This window comes from Nomascus leucogenys, chromosome 2 (assembly GCF_006542625.1).
Source record: "Nomascus leucogenys isolate Asia chromosome 2, Asia_NLE_v1, whole genome shotgun sequence".
Lineage (NCBI taxonomy): Eukaryota > Metazoa > Chordata > Mammalia > Primates > Hylobatidae > Nomascus > Nomascus leucogenys.
The window spans coordinates 308,084-322,662 of NC_044382.1; the positions used below are offsets into that span (position 1 = coordinate 308,084).

A 14,579-nucleotide genomic window follows, 5' to 3' on the forward strand; every position below is an offset into this window, starting at 1 on the left:
CACAGCAGAACCCCACACACCAGAACCCCACACAGCGGGCCCCCACACAGCAGAACCCCACACAGCAGAACCCCACACAGCGGGCCCTCACACACCAGAACACCAAACTCACAGGGCTCAGCCCATGTGTTTTGCCTAAAAGGAACCCGGCAGGGGCCTGAGAGTTGGGGTGAAAAATTGCAGACACCTCCAGGAGAGGCTGGTGCCCTCTGCCCCACTCCTGGCGTGCTGTGGCCAGCCCAGCCCCATTCCTCCGGGCTTTAATCAGCCCCAGTGACTAAGTCTCAGATACTGACAGTTGGTGCAGGGGTGGAGGGTGGATCCGGAGCAGGACAGGTGGCCCAGCCTCTCCCGCACCTCTTGGCCATGTGGCAGAAGGGTGCCTCCTGCCCACCCTGGCCGGGCACCATAGCTGGGATGCCCCGTTCTTAGGTCCCCCGTCGTGACCTGCGGGACAGGAGTGCCTGCCCTCTGGCGGCTGCCTGGTGTGGGCTGGGGGCCTGGGGGGTTGTGGAGGGCCACCTCTGCCCATGTAGGGTGTAGTTGGAGCCCCTGAGGTCCTAGGCTTTCCATCCTGGGGTCAGGTGTCCCTTCTCTGCCCTCTCTCCAGGACACCCCCCAGCTGAGATGTGCGGTCAGGATCTGTGGACTGGGAGGTGGGAGACCTGTGCTGCAGACCCAAGACTACACCCGGTTTCCCCCAAGAGGAAGGGGCTCTGATGAGATCCTGCCACCCTCCACACACTTCCCCTGCCCTCTTGACCCGGCTCTCTCCCCCACAGACTGTATCTGGGAAACCCCATGGACCCCCCCAACCTGCTGAGTGTGGAACTGAGCACCTCCCGGCGCCCCCAGCATCTAGGAGGGGTGAAAAGTAAGAGCCCCTCTGCTCCCTGGTGTCCCTAACTCATCAGCTGCTCAGGAAGGGGCACTGTCTTCAAGGCCACCCTGAGCCTGCTGTTCTGGCCCTGGGGACAGTGGGGTCCCTGGCTCCGGCTGGGCGTGGGGTGGAAGACAGGCAGCTGTATCCGCCGAGGTGGGCCTCCTTGGGCTGGGTCTGCAGCAGGCCCGTCCGCCCCGGCGTCCCTCCTGCCTCCTTCCACGGCCGAGCTCAGATCCTGGCTTTCCTCACTTCCCCCTAATCCTGCTCTCCTGTCCCGAAAGCCAAAACCACCCATGGCTCCAGCTCCGCCTGGAGCCTCCTGCATCTCCCGGTCCTCTGCCTGTCATACCGGACCGCCGTGTTCCTCACCCTGCCGCCTGCGGCCTCTCGTTTGCTGGGGGCTTGTACATTCACTCGCCCCCATTCACTTCCCTCCCTTCCTCTCTACACTGCCCTCTCGTCCGGCCGTCTCCCTCCTTTGTCCTTTGTCCTGCTCCGTCCCTCTCCCCCTGTCCGCATGGCCTTTCTTGCAGGGGAGCCTCCACCTCGCCCACCTCAGCCTGCCTTCTTCACTCAGAGTAAGTGGGGCTGCTTCCGATGCCTTGGCCCCCGCCCCCGCCCCCTCTCTCTCACTCCTCTCCTGGAAGGTACAGAGCCCGGGTGGCTGGGCCGGAGGGGAGGTGGGTGTGTGCTGTGAGCTTCCGTGGCTGCCCTGGCCTAGCATGCCTGCCTCCCCGAGCCTGCCCCCCGGAGCCTGGGCTTCTGGAGCACGAGTGTGGCCCTGGCTTCCGCCTCGGCCTCACTGCCTCCCAGACCTGCAGGCGCTGTCTGGGCTTCGTGGCCATTGGTCAGGAGCGCTGTCCTCTCCAAGGATGGTTCCTATAGCCCCTGATGGCAGGAGGCGGCTCCGTGCCCGCACTAATGGTGTGCCGTGACGGGGGCTTACTAACCGGCCAGGGCGCAGGTGCAGGGCTGCGGGGTCTGGTGCTGATGGAGGCAGTGTCAGGCAGGAGCCAGTGTTGCTTGCTCCAGCTTAGACGGAGGGAGGCGGGGCTCGCTGGTCCACACGGGGCTGCCAGGCAGAGCAGGTTCCGCCCTTCTGATCGAGTGGTCGGAGGTGCGCTGAGAACCTGGCCGCCGCTGGCTGACCTCAGACCTCGGGGGGAACTGGGAGTGGAGGGTTGCTGGGGGACACTCGGCTTTCTTTCCCACGTGCCACCTCCCCTCGTGCCCCTGACCCTGCCTGATTGCCTTCCTGTCGGGGTCTCCCTTTCCATCGCAGAACCAACCTATGACCCTGTGAGCGAGGACCAAGACCCCCTGTCCAGCGACTTCAAGAGGCTGGGCCTGCGGAAGCCAGGCCTGCCCCGAGGGCTGTGGCTGGCAAAGCCCTCAGCGCGGGTGCCGGGCACCAAGGCCGGCCGAGGCGGCGGGGCTGAGGTCACGCTCATCGACTTCGGTGAGGAGCCCGCGGTCCCGGCCCTACGGCCCTGCGCGCCCTCCCTGGCGCAGCTGGCCATGGACGCCTGCTCCCTGCTGGACGAGACCCCACCTGAGAGCCCCACGTGGGCCCTGCCCCGGACCCTGCACCCCACGCCCGTGGTGGACTGGGACGCACGCCCGCTGCCGCCCCCGCCCGCCTATGACGACGTGGCCCAGGATGAGGATGACTTCGAGGTCTGCTCCATCAACAGCACCCTGGTGGGCGCCAGGGTCCCTGCGGGGCCCAGCCGGCGCCAGACCAACTACACCTTTGTGCCTGAACAGGCGCGGCTGCCCCCTCCCCTGGAGGACAACCTGTTTCCCCCGCCCCAGGGGGGGGCCAAGCCGCCCAGCTCCGCGCAGACCGCACAGATCTTCCAGGCGCTGCAGCAGGAGTGCATGAGGCAGCTGCAGGTTCCGGCCAGCTCCCCGGCCCCCTCTCCCAGCCCGGGGGGTGACGACAAGCCCCAGGTGCCCCCTCGGGTACCCATCCCCCCTCGGCCCGTGCGCCCACACGTCCAGCTGTCTCCAGCCCCCTCGGGCGAGGAGGAGGCCGGTCGGTGGCCTGGACCTGCCTCCCCTCCCCGGGTGCCTCCGCGGGAGCCCCTGTCCCCTCAAGGCTCCAGGACACCCAGCCCCCTGGTACCACCTGGCAGCTCCCCACTGCCACCCCGGCTCTCCAGCTCACCTGGGAAGACCATGCCCACCACCCAGAGCTTTGCCTCAGACCCCAAGTACGCCACCCCCCAGGTGATCCAGGCGCCTGGCCCGCGGGCTGGTCCCTGCATCCTGCCCATTGTCCGGGATGGCAAGAAGGTCAGCAGCACCCACTATTACTTGCTGCCCGAGCGACCGTCCTACCTGGAGCGCTACCAGCGCTTCCTGCGTGAGGCCCAGAGCCCCGAGGAGCCGGCCCCCCTGCCTGTGCCTCTGCTGCTGCCCCCACCCAGCACCCCGGCCCCCGCCGCCCCCACGGCCACCGTGCGGCCGATGCCCCAGGCTGCCTTGGACCCTAAGGCCAACTTCTCCACCAACAACAGCAACCCAGGGGCCCGGCCGCCAGCCCCGAGGGCCACTGCTCGGCTGCCACAGAGGGGCTGCCCTGGCGACGGGCCAGAGCCGGGCCGGCCAGCAGACAAGATCCAGATGGTGAGCACCCAGCCTGGCTGTGGGCGAGGCGGGGCAGGGCCCAAGGGGCCTGGAGCGGTGGGCCCTAGTGGTGCTGACGGGGGTGGGTGTGCCCAGCTGCAGGCCATGGTGCATGGGGTGACCACAGAGGAGTGCCAGGCGGCCCTGCAGAGCCACGGCTGGAGCGTGCAGAGGGCTGCCCAGTATCTGAAGGTACCGCCACCTCCTGCTCACTCTGGCTTTCAGGGACCCTGAAGCCTGGTTCTGCTGGCCCCAGCCCCCCGCCCCCTGGCTCCGACTCTCCTCTTCCCCACCCTAGTCGGTGCCCTGGGCCCGCGTGTCCATGGTGCCACCCTTACCCACAGGTGGAGCAGCTCTTCGGGCTGGGTCTGCGGCCCAGAGGGGAGTGCCACAAAGTGCTGGAGATGTTCGACTGGAAACTGGAGCAGGCTGGCTGCCACCTTCTGGGCTCCTGGGGCCCTGCCCACCACAAGTGAGTGAGCCCCACAGTCTGGCCCACTCCGTGCCCCAGGAGGGCTGTCCCAGAGCCTGCCACACTGGGAGGAAGCCCAACACCTCTCAGGCCACTCCCAGCCAGGGGGACACAGCTCACCAGCTGCGAGAGGGAGGTGCGAACAGAGCCCAGCAAATCGTTTCTCCTAAATGTGTTTATTTGGACATTTAGCCACTTGGTTTTCAAATGAGTACAAGAGGGAATTGGAGCCTGTCCAGTTGAAGGAGGCTTGCTTCCCTAGCACCTGCAGCGACCCTGAGCGGCTCCAGGAACGGCACTTTTTAGGACCCCATGATTTGCATACCTCTTTCTCACCTCTGTGTTTCCATATTTCTGTTTAAAGTAACATTTAAAATTTCAATGTTGGCCGGGCACAGTGGCTCATGCCTGTAATCCCAGCACTGTGGGAGGCCAAGGAGGGAGGATCACCTGAGGTCAGGAGTTCGAGACCAGCCTGGCCAACATGGTGAAACCCCGTCTCTACTAAAAATACAAAAATTAACCGGGTGTGGTGGCGGGCGCCTGTAATCCCAGCTACTCGGGAGGCTGAGACAGGAGAATTGCTTGAACCCGGGAGGCGGAGCTTGCTGTGAGCTTAGATTGCACCACTGCACTCCCGCCTGGGTGACAGAGGGAGACTCTGTCTCCAAAAAAAAAAAAAATTTCTGTAAAAAGAAAATATATTGTCTTTCCTGTAAAAGGTTTATGTTATAGTGTAACAAAATACATAGACATTTAAAATATAAATATAACTGGCCGGAGGCGGGGCTGACACGGGCCAGGCCCTGGAGACGGCAGCTCACTTGGGACCTCCTGCCCTTGTCCCAGCAGCGTGGCCCTTTGCGCGGTGCTGAGTTTCTCCACATGTAAAGCGTGTAGATAATAGTGCCCTACCCTGTGGAAGGGACTGGTGCAATGGATGGGGGACATGTCTGTCATATCGCACACCACACACCTGGTGCCAGGACATAGGCACTCCGTGTCACCTGTCTGTCCCGTACTGTCTCGGGTGGTTCTTACTGATTTGCACCCGGGACGCAGGCACCCAGTGTCATCTGTCTGTCACTGTCTCGGGTGGTTCTTACTGATTTGCAGCCGGGACGCAGGCACCCGGTGTCACCTGTCTGTCACTGTCTCGGGTGGTTCTTACTGATTTGCAGCCGGGACGCAGGCACCCGGTGTCACCTGTCTGTCACTGTCTCGGGTGGTTCTTACTGATTTGCAGCCGGGACGCAGGCACCCGGTGTCACCTGTCTGTCACTGTCTCGGGTGGTTCTTACTGATTTGCACCCGGGACGCAGGCACCCAGTGTCACCTGTCTGTCACTGTCTCGGGTGGTTCTTACTGATTTGCAGCCGGGACACAGGCACCCGGTGTCACCTGTCTGTCACTGTCTCGGGTGGTTCTTACTGATTTGCACCCACATAGGCTTGGCCTTTGTCCCACCTGTCATCTTCGGATTCTCTAAGGCAGGAGTGCTCTTCTGTTAGTTTACTCATAGTTTATTAAAGTACAGAGAAAGGACATCCAGGATGATAAATTTTACAGTTCTTGCCGGGGACTGCCAGCTTCCAATGGTGTTGCCTGGCACCACTGTCTCCCCCGGTACCCACCCCACTGAACTTGCTGTAAACTGTTTAACTGTGCTGGTGGTTTCCCATTCCGTAGGCGCTGAGATGCGTCTGGAGAGCCAGAGGGCCTGCCTGAAGGAATCACCTGAGCCTGTCTGTCCACCAGGAGTGGGGAGATGCCCCCATCCAGGCCTGGAGGACCCGCTGCTCCCTGCTGCTCCCAGGGATGGAGCAAGGCCAAGGCTGCGGGAGGCTGGGAGCCCTGCCCTGCCCATCCCTCCTGCACCAGCGCTGTCCCTGCACACTTTGGTTCAGCTCCGGTGCCCCAGCCAAGATGTGGAAGGGGCCTGGTGAAGACAGGCCTGGGGGCTGCCCTAGCGGGCTCTGGGTATGACCTGCCTCTGGTCCTGGTCCTGGGCGAGGCCTGTGGCTGGAGTAGTGCCCCTAGGCCCTGCCCTGGGTGACAGACTGGGAGGAAACCAGGCTGGACCTGGGCAGGCAGGATGTGTCGGCCACAGAGAGAGGTGGACCAGCACCCAGTGGGACCTCCTAGGACTAGGTCTTCTTCCAGGGGGCCCCTGGCAGCAGTTGGGGTTGTCAGGCAGAATGTGACTTGTGGCCTCACCATGGACTTGAATGGGATTTGGCTGGCCTCAGGATCTTGTGCCTGGACGACATAGCCTGAGGTGGTTCAGGAAGCGGAGAAAGGGTGCCAGACCATTCTCTGGCGGGGACCAGGGCCCAGGGCCCCAGGGCTGGAAGGAGACCAAGGGCAGCCGCCCTGGAGGGACATCAGTGCTTCCTCTTCCACCCAATTCCCCTGCGCGGTTCCATTTTTTCCCACCAGCCTGTCGGCAAAGTTGCTGCTCTGGCATTCGGTACCTGCTTCTTCCAGAGAAATAAAGTTAGTTTCTATTTTATGTTACTTACTTGTGCCTGCCTGTTTCTTTGCCTGTTGGTCAGCAAGCTCCAGGCCCCAAGCGAGTCTCCCCAGGCCACCAGCATCTGCTCCGGGCAGCTACAAAGCACCACCTGGAGGCAGCGGGAGGGCGTGCAGGCCTGGACGCCGGGAGGCCTCTTCCCTTACACCAGAGCCCCCGCCGGTCTGGTCAGTGACTTGCACTGCCTGGATTTCTGTAAGGCACAGTGCCTGGATTTCACTTGCCACGTGGAGTTCTGTAAGGCAGGATATATACTGCAGGAGAGAGTACAGCAACTCAGTTAAATAGAACCTGTAGTCCCAGCTACTCGGGAGGCTGAGGCAGGAGAATTGCTTGAACCCGGGAGGCAGTGGTTGCAGTGAGATTGTGCCACTGCACTCCAGCCTGGGCAGCAGAGTGAGGCTCTGTCTCAAAAAAAAAATTTACTAGAAGGGATTAAAAACAGATTTGACCAAGCAGAGGAAAGAATTAGCAAATGTGAAGACAAAACAATTGAAATAATCCTGTATCAGAAACAGAAAGAAAATGGTTGCAGGAGTATCAGCTGAGCTTAAGGGCCCTGTGGGACACCATCAAGTGGACAAACAACAGTTTGTAATAATCACAGAACAGACAGAGGGAGTAAAAGAATATTTGAAGAAATAATGAAAACCTAAGAAACTTCCCAAACTTGATTGAAAACATTAAGACATTATAAACATCCAAGGCTTGGCATGGTGGCTACCACCTATACACTCAGTGCTTTGGGAGGCCATGGTGGAAGGGTTGTTACAGGCCAGGAATTCAACATCAGCCCGGGAAACATACCGAGACCCTGTCTCTATGAGAAAATCGTAGTTAAAATTAAAAGCTGGTAAGGTGGGGTGCACGTACAATATCAGCTACTCAAGAGGCTCACGCAAAAGGATTGCTTGAGCCCTTTCAGCCTGGGTGACCGACTGAGACCCTTTTTTCTTTTTTTTTGAGACGGAGTTTCACTCTTGTTGCAATGGCACAATCTCAGCTCACTGCAACCTCCGCCTCCTGGGTTCAAACAATTCTCTCACCTCAGCCTCCCGAGTAGCTGGGATTACAGGCATGTGCCACCGTGCCCAGCTAATTTTGTATTTTTAGTAGAGATAGGGTTTCTCCATGTTGGGCTGGTCTCGACCTCCTGACATCAGGTGATCCACCCACCTCGGCCTCCCAAAGTGCTGGGATTACAGGCGTGAGCCCCTGCGCCCGGCCATGAGACCCTGCCTCTATAAAAACTTACTTTCACAAAAACCAAGAAGCTCAACAAACTCAAAATAGGATAAATTCAAAGTATCTCACCCAAGACACATTATAATCAAGGTATCAAAAGACAAAGAATCTTGAATGAAACAAGGGAGAAGCTACTTCTCACATACAAAGGATCCTCCGTCAGATTATCAGTAGTTTTGTGTGTGTGTATGTTTTGAGACAGTCTTACTCTGTTGCCAGGCTGGAGTGCAGTGACCCCATCTCGGCTCACTGCAACTTCTGCCTCCTGGTTTCAAGCGATTCTCCCGCCTCAGCCTCCCAAATAGCTGAGATTACAGGCACCTGCCACTACGCCCTGCTAATTTTTGTATTTTAGTAGAGATGGGGGTTTCACCATGTTGGTCAGGCTGGACTCAAACTCCTGACCTCAGGTGATCTGCCCACCTCAGCCTCTCAAAGTACTGGGATTACAGGTGTGAGCCACCATGCCCAGCTATCAGTAGACTTCTTACCAGAAACCTTGGAGGCCAGAAGGCAGTAGGGTTGATTAATTCAAAGTACTGAGTGGGGAAATCCTTTCAACTAAGAATCTTAGATCTGACTGTTAGGGTTGAAATGTGTCCACCAAAGCTCATGTCAAAACAAACAAACAAAAAATGAGATTTATGCATAGAGCTTTTTTTCTTTTTGTAGCTCATTATCTATCATTAGTGTTAGTGTATTTTATGTGTGGTCCAGGAAAATTCTTCCAATGTGGTCCAAAGAAGCCAAAACACAGAACAACCCTGATAAATGTACTTAGCATTACTGAACTATACATTTAAAAATGATTAGATGGTAAAGTTTATCTTACATATAATTTACAATTTAAAATTAAAAATATATTTAATATGTGCAAAACAGATGTACAGAATAAAGCAAAAAAGAAAGAATTCTTTTAGTAATATTGGAAAAGTGAGTCTAAGTGAGAAAAAAGTAACCCACATGCAAAACTCACATCATAGTTAATAAAACTATAACAGTATTATAAGAAAATGCTGGATGGTGGGGAAACCATGGATGGTTCTGACCACTGAAAAAATGGAGCAGAGGACAATGATGGATTCTAATAGGTGAACAATGTTTATGTAATAATAGGCCATAAGATACACGTAAAAGAAAAGGAACACAATGGGAGAATTCTGAAGCAGACAAAACTCTTAAAATCCAACTCTACAATAACTTACACAAATATAAAGCTGATACCTACAATTCCCTTGATAATTTCATTTTGGAGATTTTTACTTTTAGGTAGGGAGCACTTTCAACACCTGATAGGACAGTGCACCTGAAACTCCCCCCAGCTGACATCAGTTGGGGGTGAAACCCTTTCTTCCTTTTTTTTTTTTTTTTTTGAGACAGAGTCTTGCTCTGTCACCCAGGCTGGAGTCCAGTGGTGCCATCTTGGCTCACTGCAACCTCTGCCTCACAGGTTCAAGCAATTCTCCTGTCTCAGCCTCCCAAGTAGCTGCGATTACAGTTGCGGCCACCAGGTCCTGCTTTTTGTATTTTTTTAGTAGAGATGGAATTTCACCATGTTGGTCAGGCTGGTCTCGAACTCTTGACCTTGTGATCTGCCCGCCTCAGCTTTCCAAAGTGCTGAGATTACAGGTGTGAGCCACTGCACCCGGCCATCTTTTTTTTTTTTTTTTTTTGAGACAGAGTCTCACTCTGTCACCCAGGCTGGAGTGCAATGGCCCCATCTCACATCACTGCAAGCTCCACCTCCCAGGTTCACACCATTCTCCTGCCTCGGCCTCCCGAGTAGCTTGGATTACAGGCGCCCGCCACCAGGCCCGGCTACTTTTTTGTATTTTTAGTAGAGACAGGGTTTCACCGTGTTAGCCAGGATGGTCTCCATCTCCTGACCTCGTGATCCCCCCACCTCGGCCTCCCAAAGTGCTGGGATTACAGGCGTGGGCAACCGCGCCCGGCCCGCCATCTCTATTTCTTATACACAGTAATAGTATAACAAGAAGGATACAAATTTGCTTAATACGTAGCTTCTGTTTCTGAGTTCAGTGGACGTCATTCAGCAAGATAAGAAAGCTACTGACCTCTTCAAATCAAGGACACAATACTGTTCCCTCAGGTAGCACAAACTGCACAGCCTCAAAATATGGGAAAGATAATCAATATTTTATGAAAGGATGTATTGTAAGGCTGACCTACAGATAGGAATTTTTTTTCCAATCCAAGCAATAAAGCTTTGATGCAGATGTTCATTCCACAGTCCTGTCCTGATCCTCAGCTGCCAGAGGCCAGCCTGCACTTGCCTTCACACTATGTCTTCCTTCATGGCTTCAGGCTAAGATTGCCAGGAGGCTCCTATAAATGTGGTCATCTTATGGATTAAACACTTTTTTTTGTTAGTTTTGTTTCTGTTTTAGAGACCAGATCTCACTGTCATCCAGCCTGGAGTGCAGTGACATGATCACAGCTTTCTGCAACCTCCAACTCCAAAGCTTAAGTGATTCTCCCAGCTCAGTCTCCTGCACAGCTAATTTTTTAATTTTCTGTAGAGATGGGGTCCTGCTATTGTTGCCTAGGCTGGTGTCAAACTCCAGGTTTCAAGTAACCTTCATGCCTTGGCCTCCAAAAATGCTGAGATTATAGGAATGAGCCATCACGCTCAGCTCAGATTAAATACTCCTTTTTTGTTTGTTTTGAGATGGAGTCTCGCTCTGTCACCAGGCTGGAGTGCAATGGTGCAATCTCAGATCACTGCAACCTCCGCCTCCCAGGTTCAAGCGATTTTGGTGCCTCAGCCTCCCAAGTAGCTGGGACTACAGGCATGTGCCACCACACCCAGCTAATTTTTGTGTTTTTAGTAGAGACAGGGTTTCACCATGTTGGCCAGGATGGTCTCGATCTACTGACCTCGTGATCCACCCGCCTTGGCCTCTCAAAGTGCTGGGATTACAGGCGTGAGCCACCACACCCGGCCCAGATTAAATACTTCTTTAGAAGATGGACTAGAGGTGGGTCATCAGAAATTGTTTTTACTTACATATGAAGAATTCCAACCTTCAAAAAACTTTTAGAACTCAATCAGAACTTGAGAACTTGAGCACAGTAGGTGCTGTGATTCACTAACCAGAATTTTGCTTTACTTTATATACAAGTATTCATTTTCCTACTAAATTACATGAAGGAAGTTGTCTGCATATGAGCTGCACCACCAAGCAGTATGCCTATCAGTGAGAAGGTGCCTGACAATTCTCAGTTGAAATGTCCTGACCAAGTTTCCCCAGAAATTTGTGAGTACTCAACTGTATTAAAACTAAATATACTGTTTTTAATGACAAATAGTCACTATTTATTAAAATGATTACTGTGCTATAATAGAACAAGTCCTTAGTTCAAAATTAAATGGCCACAGATTGACATTTGCATAAAGCTTATCAACTATCACATATCACATTTTGACAAAAATCAAGAAGACGAATAGATGATCTCTTCTTCTTCTTTTGTGAGACGGGGTCTTGCTCTGTCACCCAGGCTGGAGAGCAGTGGCACAATCATGGTTCACTGCAGCCTCCACCTCCTAGACCCAAATGATCCTCCAGCCTCAGCCTCCCAGGTAGTCGCATGCCACCACTCCCAGTGAGTGAGTGGGTGGGGGGGGCGCGTGCATGAGCGAGCACACTGCAGGTTTCAGTGTTGTAACACCCAGCTCAGCAAGGACAAGACACAACAAGAGCTCTCATTCATGGTCTAAGCTGGCACTGCCTTTTTAGAGGTTAATTTTGCAATTAACATTAAGAGTCTCAAAAACACTCATCGCCTTTGACTTAGCCATTTCACTTCCAATCATCTAGCATACTAAAACACTCAAAAGATCGGATACATTTAGGTCAATAATTCTTTACCCACCAATTACACAATCCAAAAAAGTTTAGAAACTCCTTTGGCAGCAAAAACTGTCCTCAATAAAAGTGATACTATTTATAGTTTCTATTTATACCACTCAGCGGGCCTTCAAAGCCATGCATACTTTTAATGTAAGTGGTCCCAGCCTACTTCTCTGGGCTTGACCAATGCAGCCTCCCACAGATGCTGTAAACCTGACAAAGAAAGCCCCTGGCTGTTCCCCAAACACTGCCCACATGCCTCACAGCAGCACCTTTGCTGATACTGTTTCTGCTTCCTGACACGTCCTTTTTATCCCACATCTAAGGCCTGGCACAGGCCCCATCTCTTTTCATAAAGCTTCAGCCATACTTGCCTCAGAGGTAAATTTCTGACCCCCATGATTCCCAGGCACATTCTGGTGCTGCTGGGTGTACATAACACAATCTGAAATGCGGTTCTGCATCTCTTCTTTGCACCTGGCTGAGGTCTCAGAGAGCAGAGGCTAAATATTTCATGGCTCCCTCAATGTCTAAACACAGTGCTGTATACTGAGTGGCACCTCTCGGTGACTACTTTGTACCCTAAATGTTAAACTCAGGGATGAGTGAAACCATATCAGGATTAATATACAGAAATACCTTCTTGAATTCCATCACTTAATAGCATTGGCCATTTGAATGCTGGCAGGTAGGAAGAAAAGAGGAGAACAAAGAAACCCCAAAAGTTAGCATCACAACTACTGCCGCACAAAGAAGAGAATAAAGCCGACTGGCAAGGTAAAGACCGGGGAAACACAGGTCACTGCAGGACAGAAGAATCTTCCAAGCTTGTCAGTAATGTGAGTTTCTCATTTTCTAATAAACCAGTGTGGCATAGGTCACTGTTTAGAGTCTTGTCTTCAAAATGTTTTCCAGCATCAAGGACAACAATCTATAAAAAGCAAAATGGGAGAAAAAGCAGCACACTCACGGCTCTGAAGAGCACAGCATAAGGCTACAAAAAGCACCAAGCACCTTCTCAACCTGCAATGTGCTCAGTGTCTGTAAATCACAAGTTAGGTGATGAAGGGCTGGTAGTTTCCCATGAATTAATAACTTTCCTTCTTGCCCCCATGTTATCTCCCTCACCTGACCCACCCAGTAAAACATCCTTAAAAGGCTCCTCTCAAATTCCTTGCAAATATTAGGCTCCTCTCAAATTGCCTGCACATGCTTGGAGAAGGTACACTATGGTTAGTGCACTTGACTGAACTTCAGCAACACAAAGCTTACCAGACAGCAAAGACAACAGCAAAGCTGGGCCCAGCAGCCATCACTTAAAGAACTCTTCACTCGTTACATTGGAGCACGTGATCTCTCTGGAACCGGGAACCACAGAACCCTGAAGGGCACACAGCTGGTGGCTAAGGATTCAAGGCCTGCAGTGAAAATGTAACATGTCCCTCCAAGTGCTTATTTCTGCTATAAGCTGGTTTAGTTCTGCAACGAACAACTAGATTTCTAACTGATATTAATATTAATAACCTTTTTTTTTAAAAGACAGGGTCTCACTCTGTCACCCAGGCTGGAGTGCAGTGATGCAGTCATGACTTACTGCAGCCTCAACCTCCTGGGCTCAAACAATCCTCCTGCCTCAGCCTCCCAAGTAGCTGGGATTACAGACAGATGCCACCATGCCCAGCTAATTTAAGAAAAATTTTTTGTAGGGATGAGGTCTCACTATATTGCCCAGGTTGATCTGAAACTCCTGGGCTCAAGCACTCCTCCTGCCTTGGTCTTCCAAACTGCTGAGATTACAGGCAGTAGCCACTGCACCAGGCCATTAACACTTACATACGTAAAATACATCCAGAATATAAACCACTACAAAACAAAAATACTTCATCTTGATGTAACTTACCATACTATGGATTTGTTTTAAAAATGAGGTAAAAGTCATTAAGAAAATGAAAGCACGAAAGAAATCTATCAAAATTACAAAAACTCAAAACTGAGTGAACATAACTTCAGAAAGAATGAAAACAATTGGAAAATAACTTCAGGAAAAAAATGTAAAATAGAAACAATACAAGAACAATTTGTGCCCTCTGAAAAACAGAGGTTGAAGTCAGGAAAATTTTTTTTTTTTTTTTTGTCTCCAGCCTGGAGTGCAGTGGCATGATCTCGGCTCACTGTAACCTCCGCCTCCCAGGTTCAAGCGATTCTCTCGCCTCAGCCTCTCAAGTAGCTGGAATTACAAGCGCCAGCCACCACGCCCAGCTAATTTTTGTGTTTTTAGTAGAGACGGGGTTTCGCCTTGTTGACCAGGCTGGCCTCGAACTCCTGACCTCAGGAGATCCACCCACCTCGGCCTCCCAAAGTTCTGAGTTACAGGCGTGAGCCACCGTGCCCGGCCAGGAAAATATTTAAAAGCAAATTAAGCAAAGATTATGAAAGTTTTTGGAGTAACACAGTTCCCGAAACGGTCCTGATCCACATGAAGTCTGAGCCATGTCGGCATCCCCACATCAGGGCCCGTTCTGGTGGGTGAGGAACCTGCAACACAGAGAGGTGCAAGGGTCACTGGGGAGGCACAGAGGTGGAGGGAGGAGGGCTCCCCGGGACGATCACGCAGGTCTCAGAAAGCTCCTTGGGCCCTGGAAGGTGACCTTGGGCCCCTGAGCTCCCCACGGTCAGGTCTACTCAGATGCCAAGGCACTGAGCCCTGTGTGCTGCTCTCTGCTGAGGGGTTATCTGTCCACAGAGAGTGTCTGTGGGTGTCATGGAGGAAGAACTGAACCTGGGCACTCACACAAGCACCTTCAGGGGGCTGGTTCCCCAGAGAGTAAAAGAGACACAGAGAAACGGAATTTTGAGGATTCCAGGATCAACAGGCAGAGTCTCATGCCCCTGGGCCCTAAGAGGAGCAGGAGGGCTCATGACACAGGGTGGAGGTGGTGACCC

The 14,579-nt window shown here is 53.1% G+C and overlaps 1 protein-coding gene across 12 annotated transcripts; it reads left to right on the plus strand.

Moving 5' to 3' along the window:
• Nucleotides 1-488: 488 nt before the first annotated feature.
• Nucleotides 489-11,244, plus strand: LOC115837603 (activated CDC42 kinase 1-like). Of its 12 annotated transcripts, XM_030823968.1 has the most exons (8): nt 491-656; nt 783-874; nt 1,417-1,461; nt 2,166-3,514; nt 3,611-3,706; nt 3,859-3,990; nt 7,136-7,140; nt 11,234-11,244. In XM_030823968.1, exons 1-6 carry the CDS (start codon nt 628-630, stop codon nt 3,988-3,990), a joined length of 1,743 nt encoding a protein of 580 aa, XP_030679828.1. In that variant the 5' UTR covers nt 491-627; the 3' UTR covers nt 7,136-7,140; nt 11,234-11,244. The 12 variants fall into 12 exon arrangements, with proteins under 12 accessions (XP_030679835.1, XP_030679845.1, XP_030679819.1 ...); XM_030823975.1 differs by lacking the exon at nt 1,417-1,461 and having other exon boundaries at nt 489-656; nt 3,617-3,706; XM_030823985.1 differs by lacking the exon at nt 3,611-3,706 and having other exon boundaries at nt 490-656.
• Nucleotides 11,245-14,579: the final 3,335 nt, after the last annotated feature.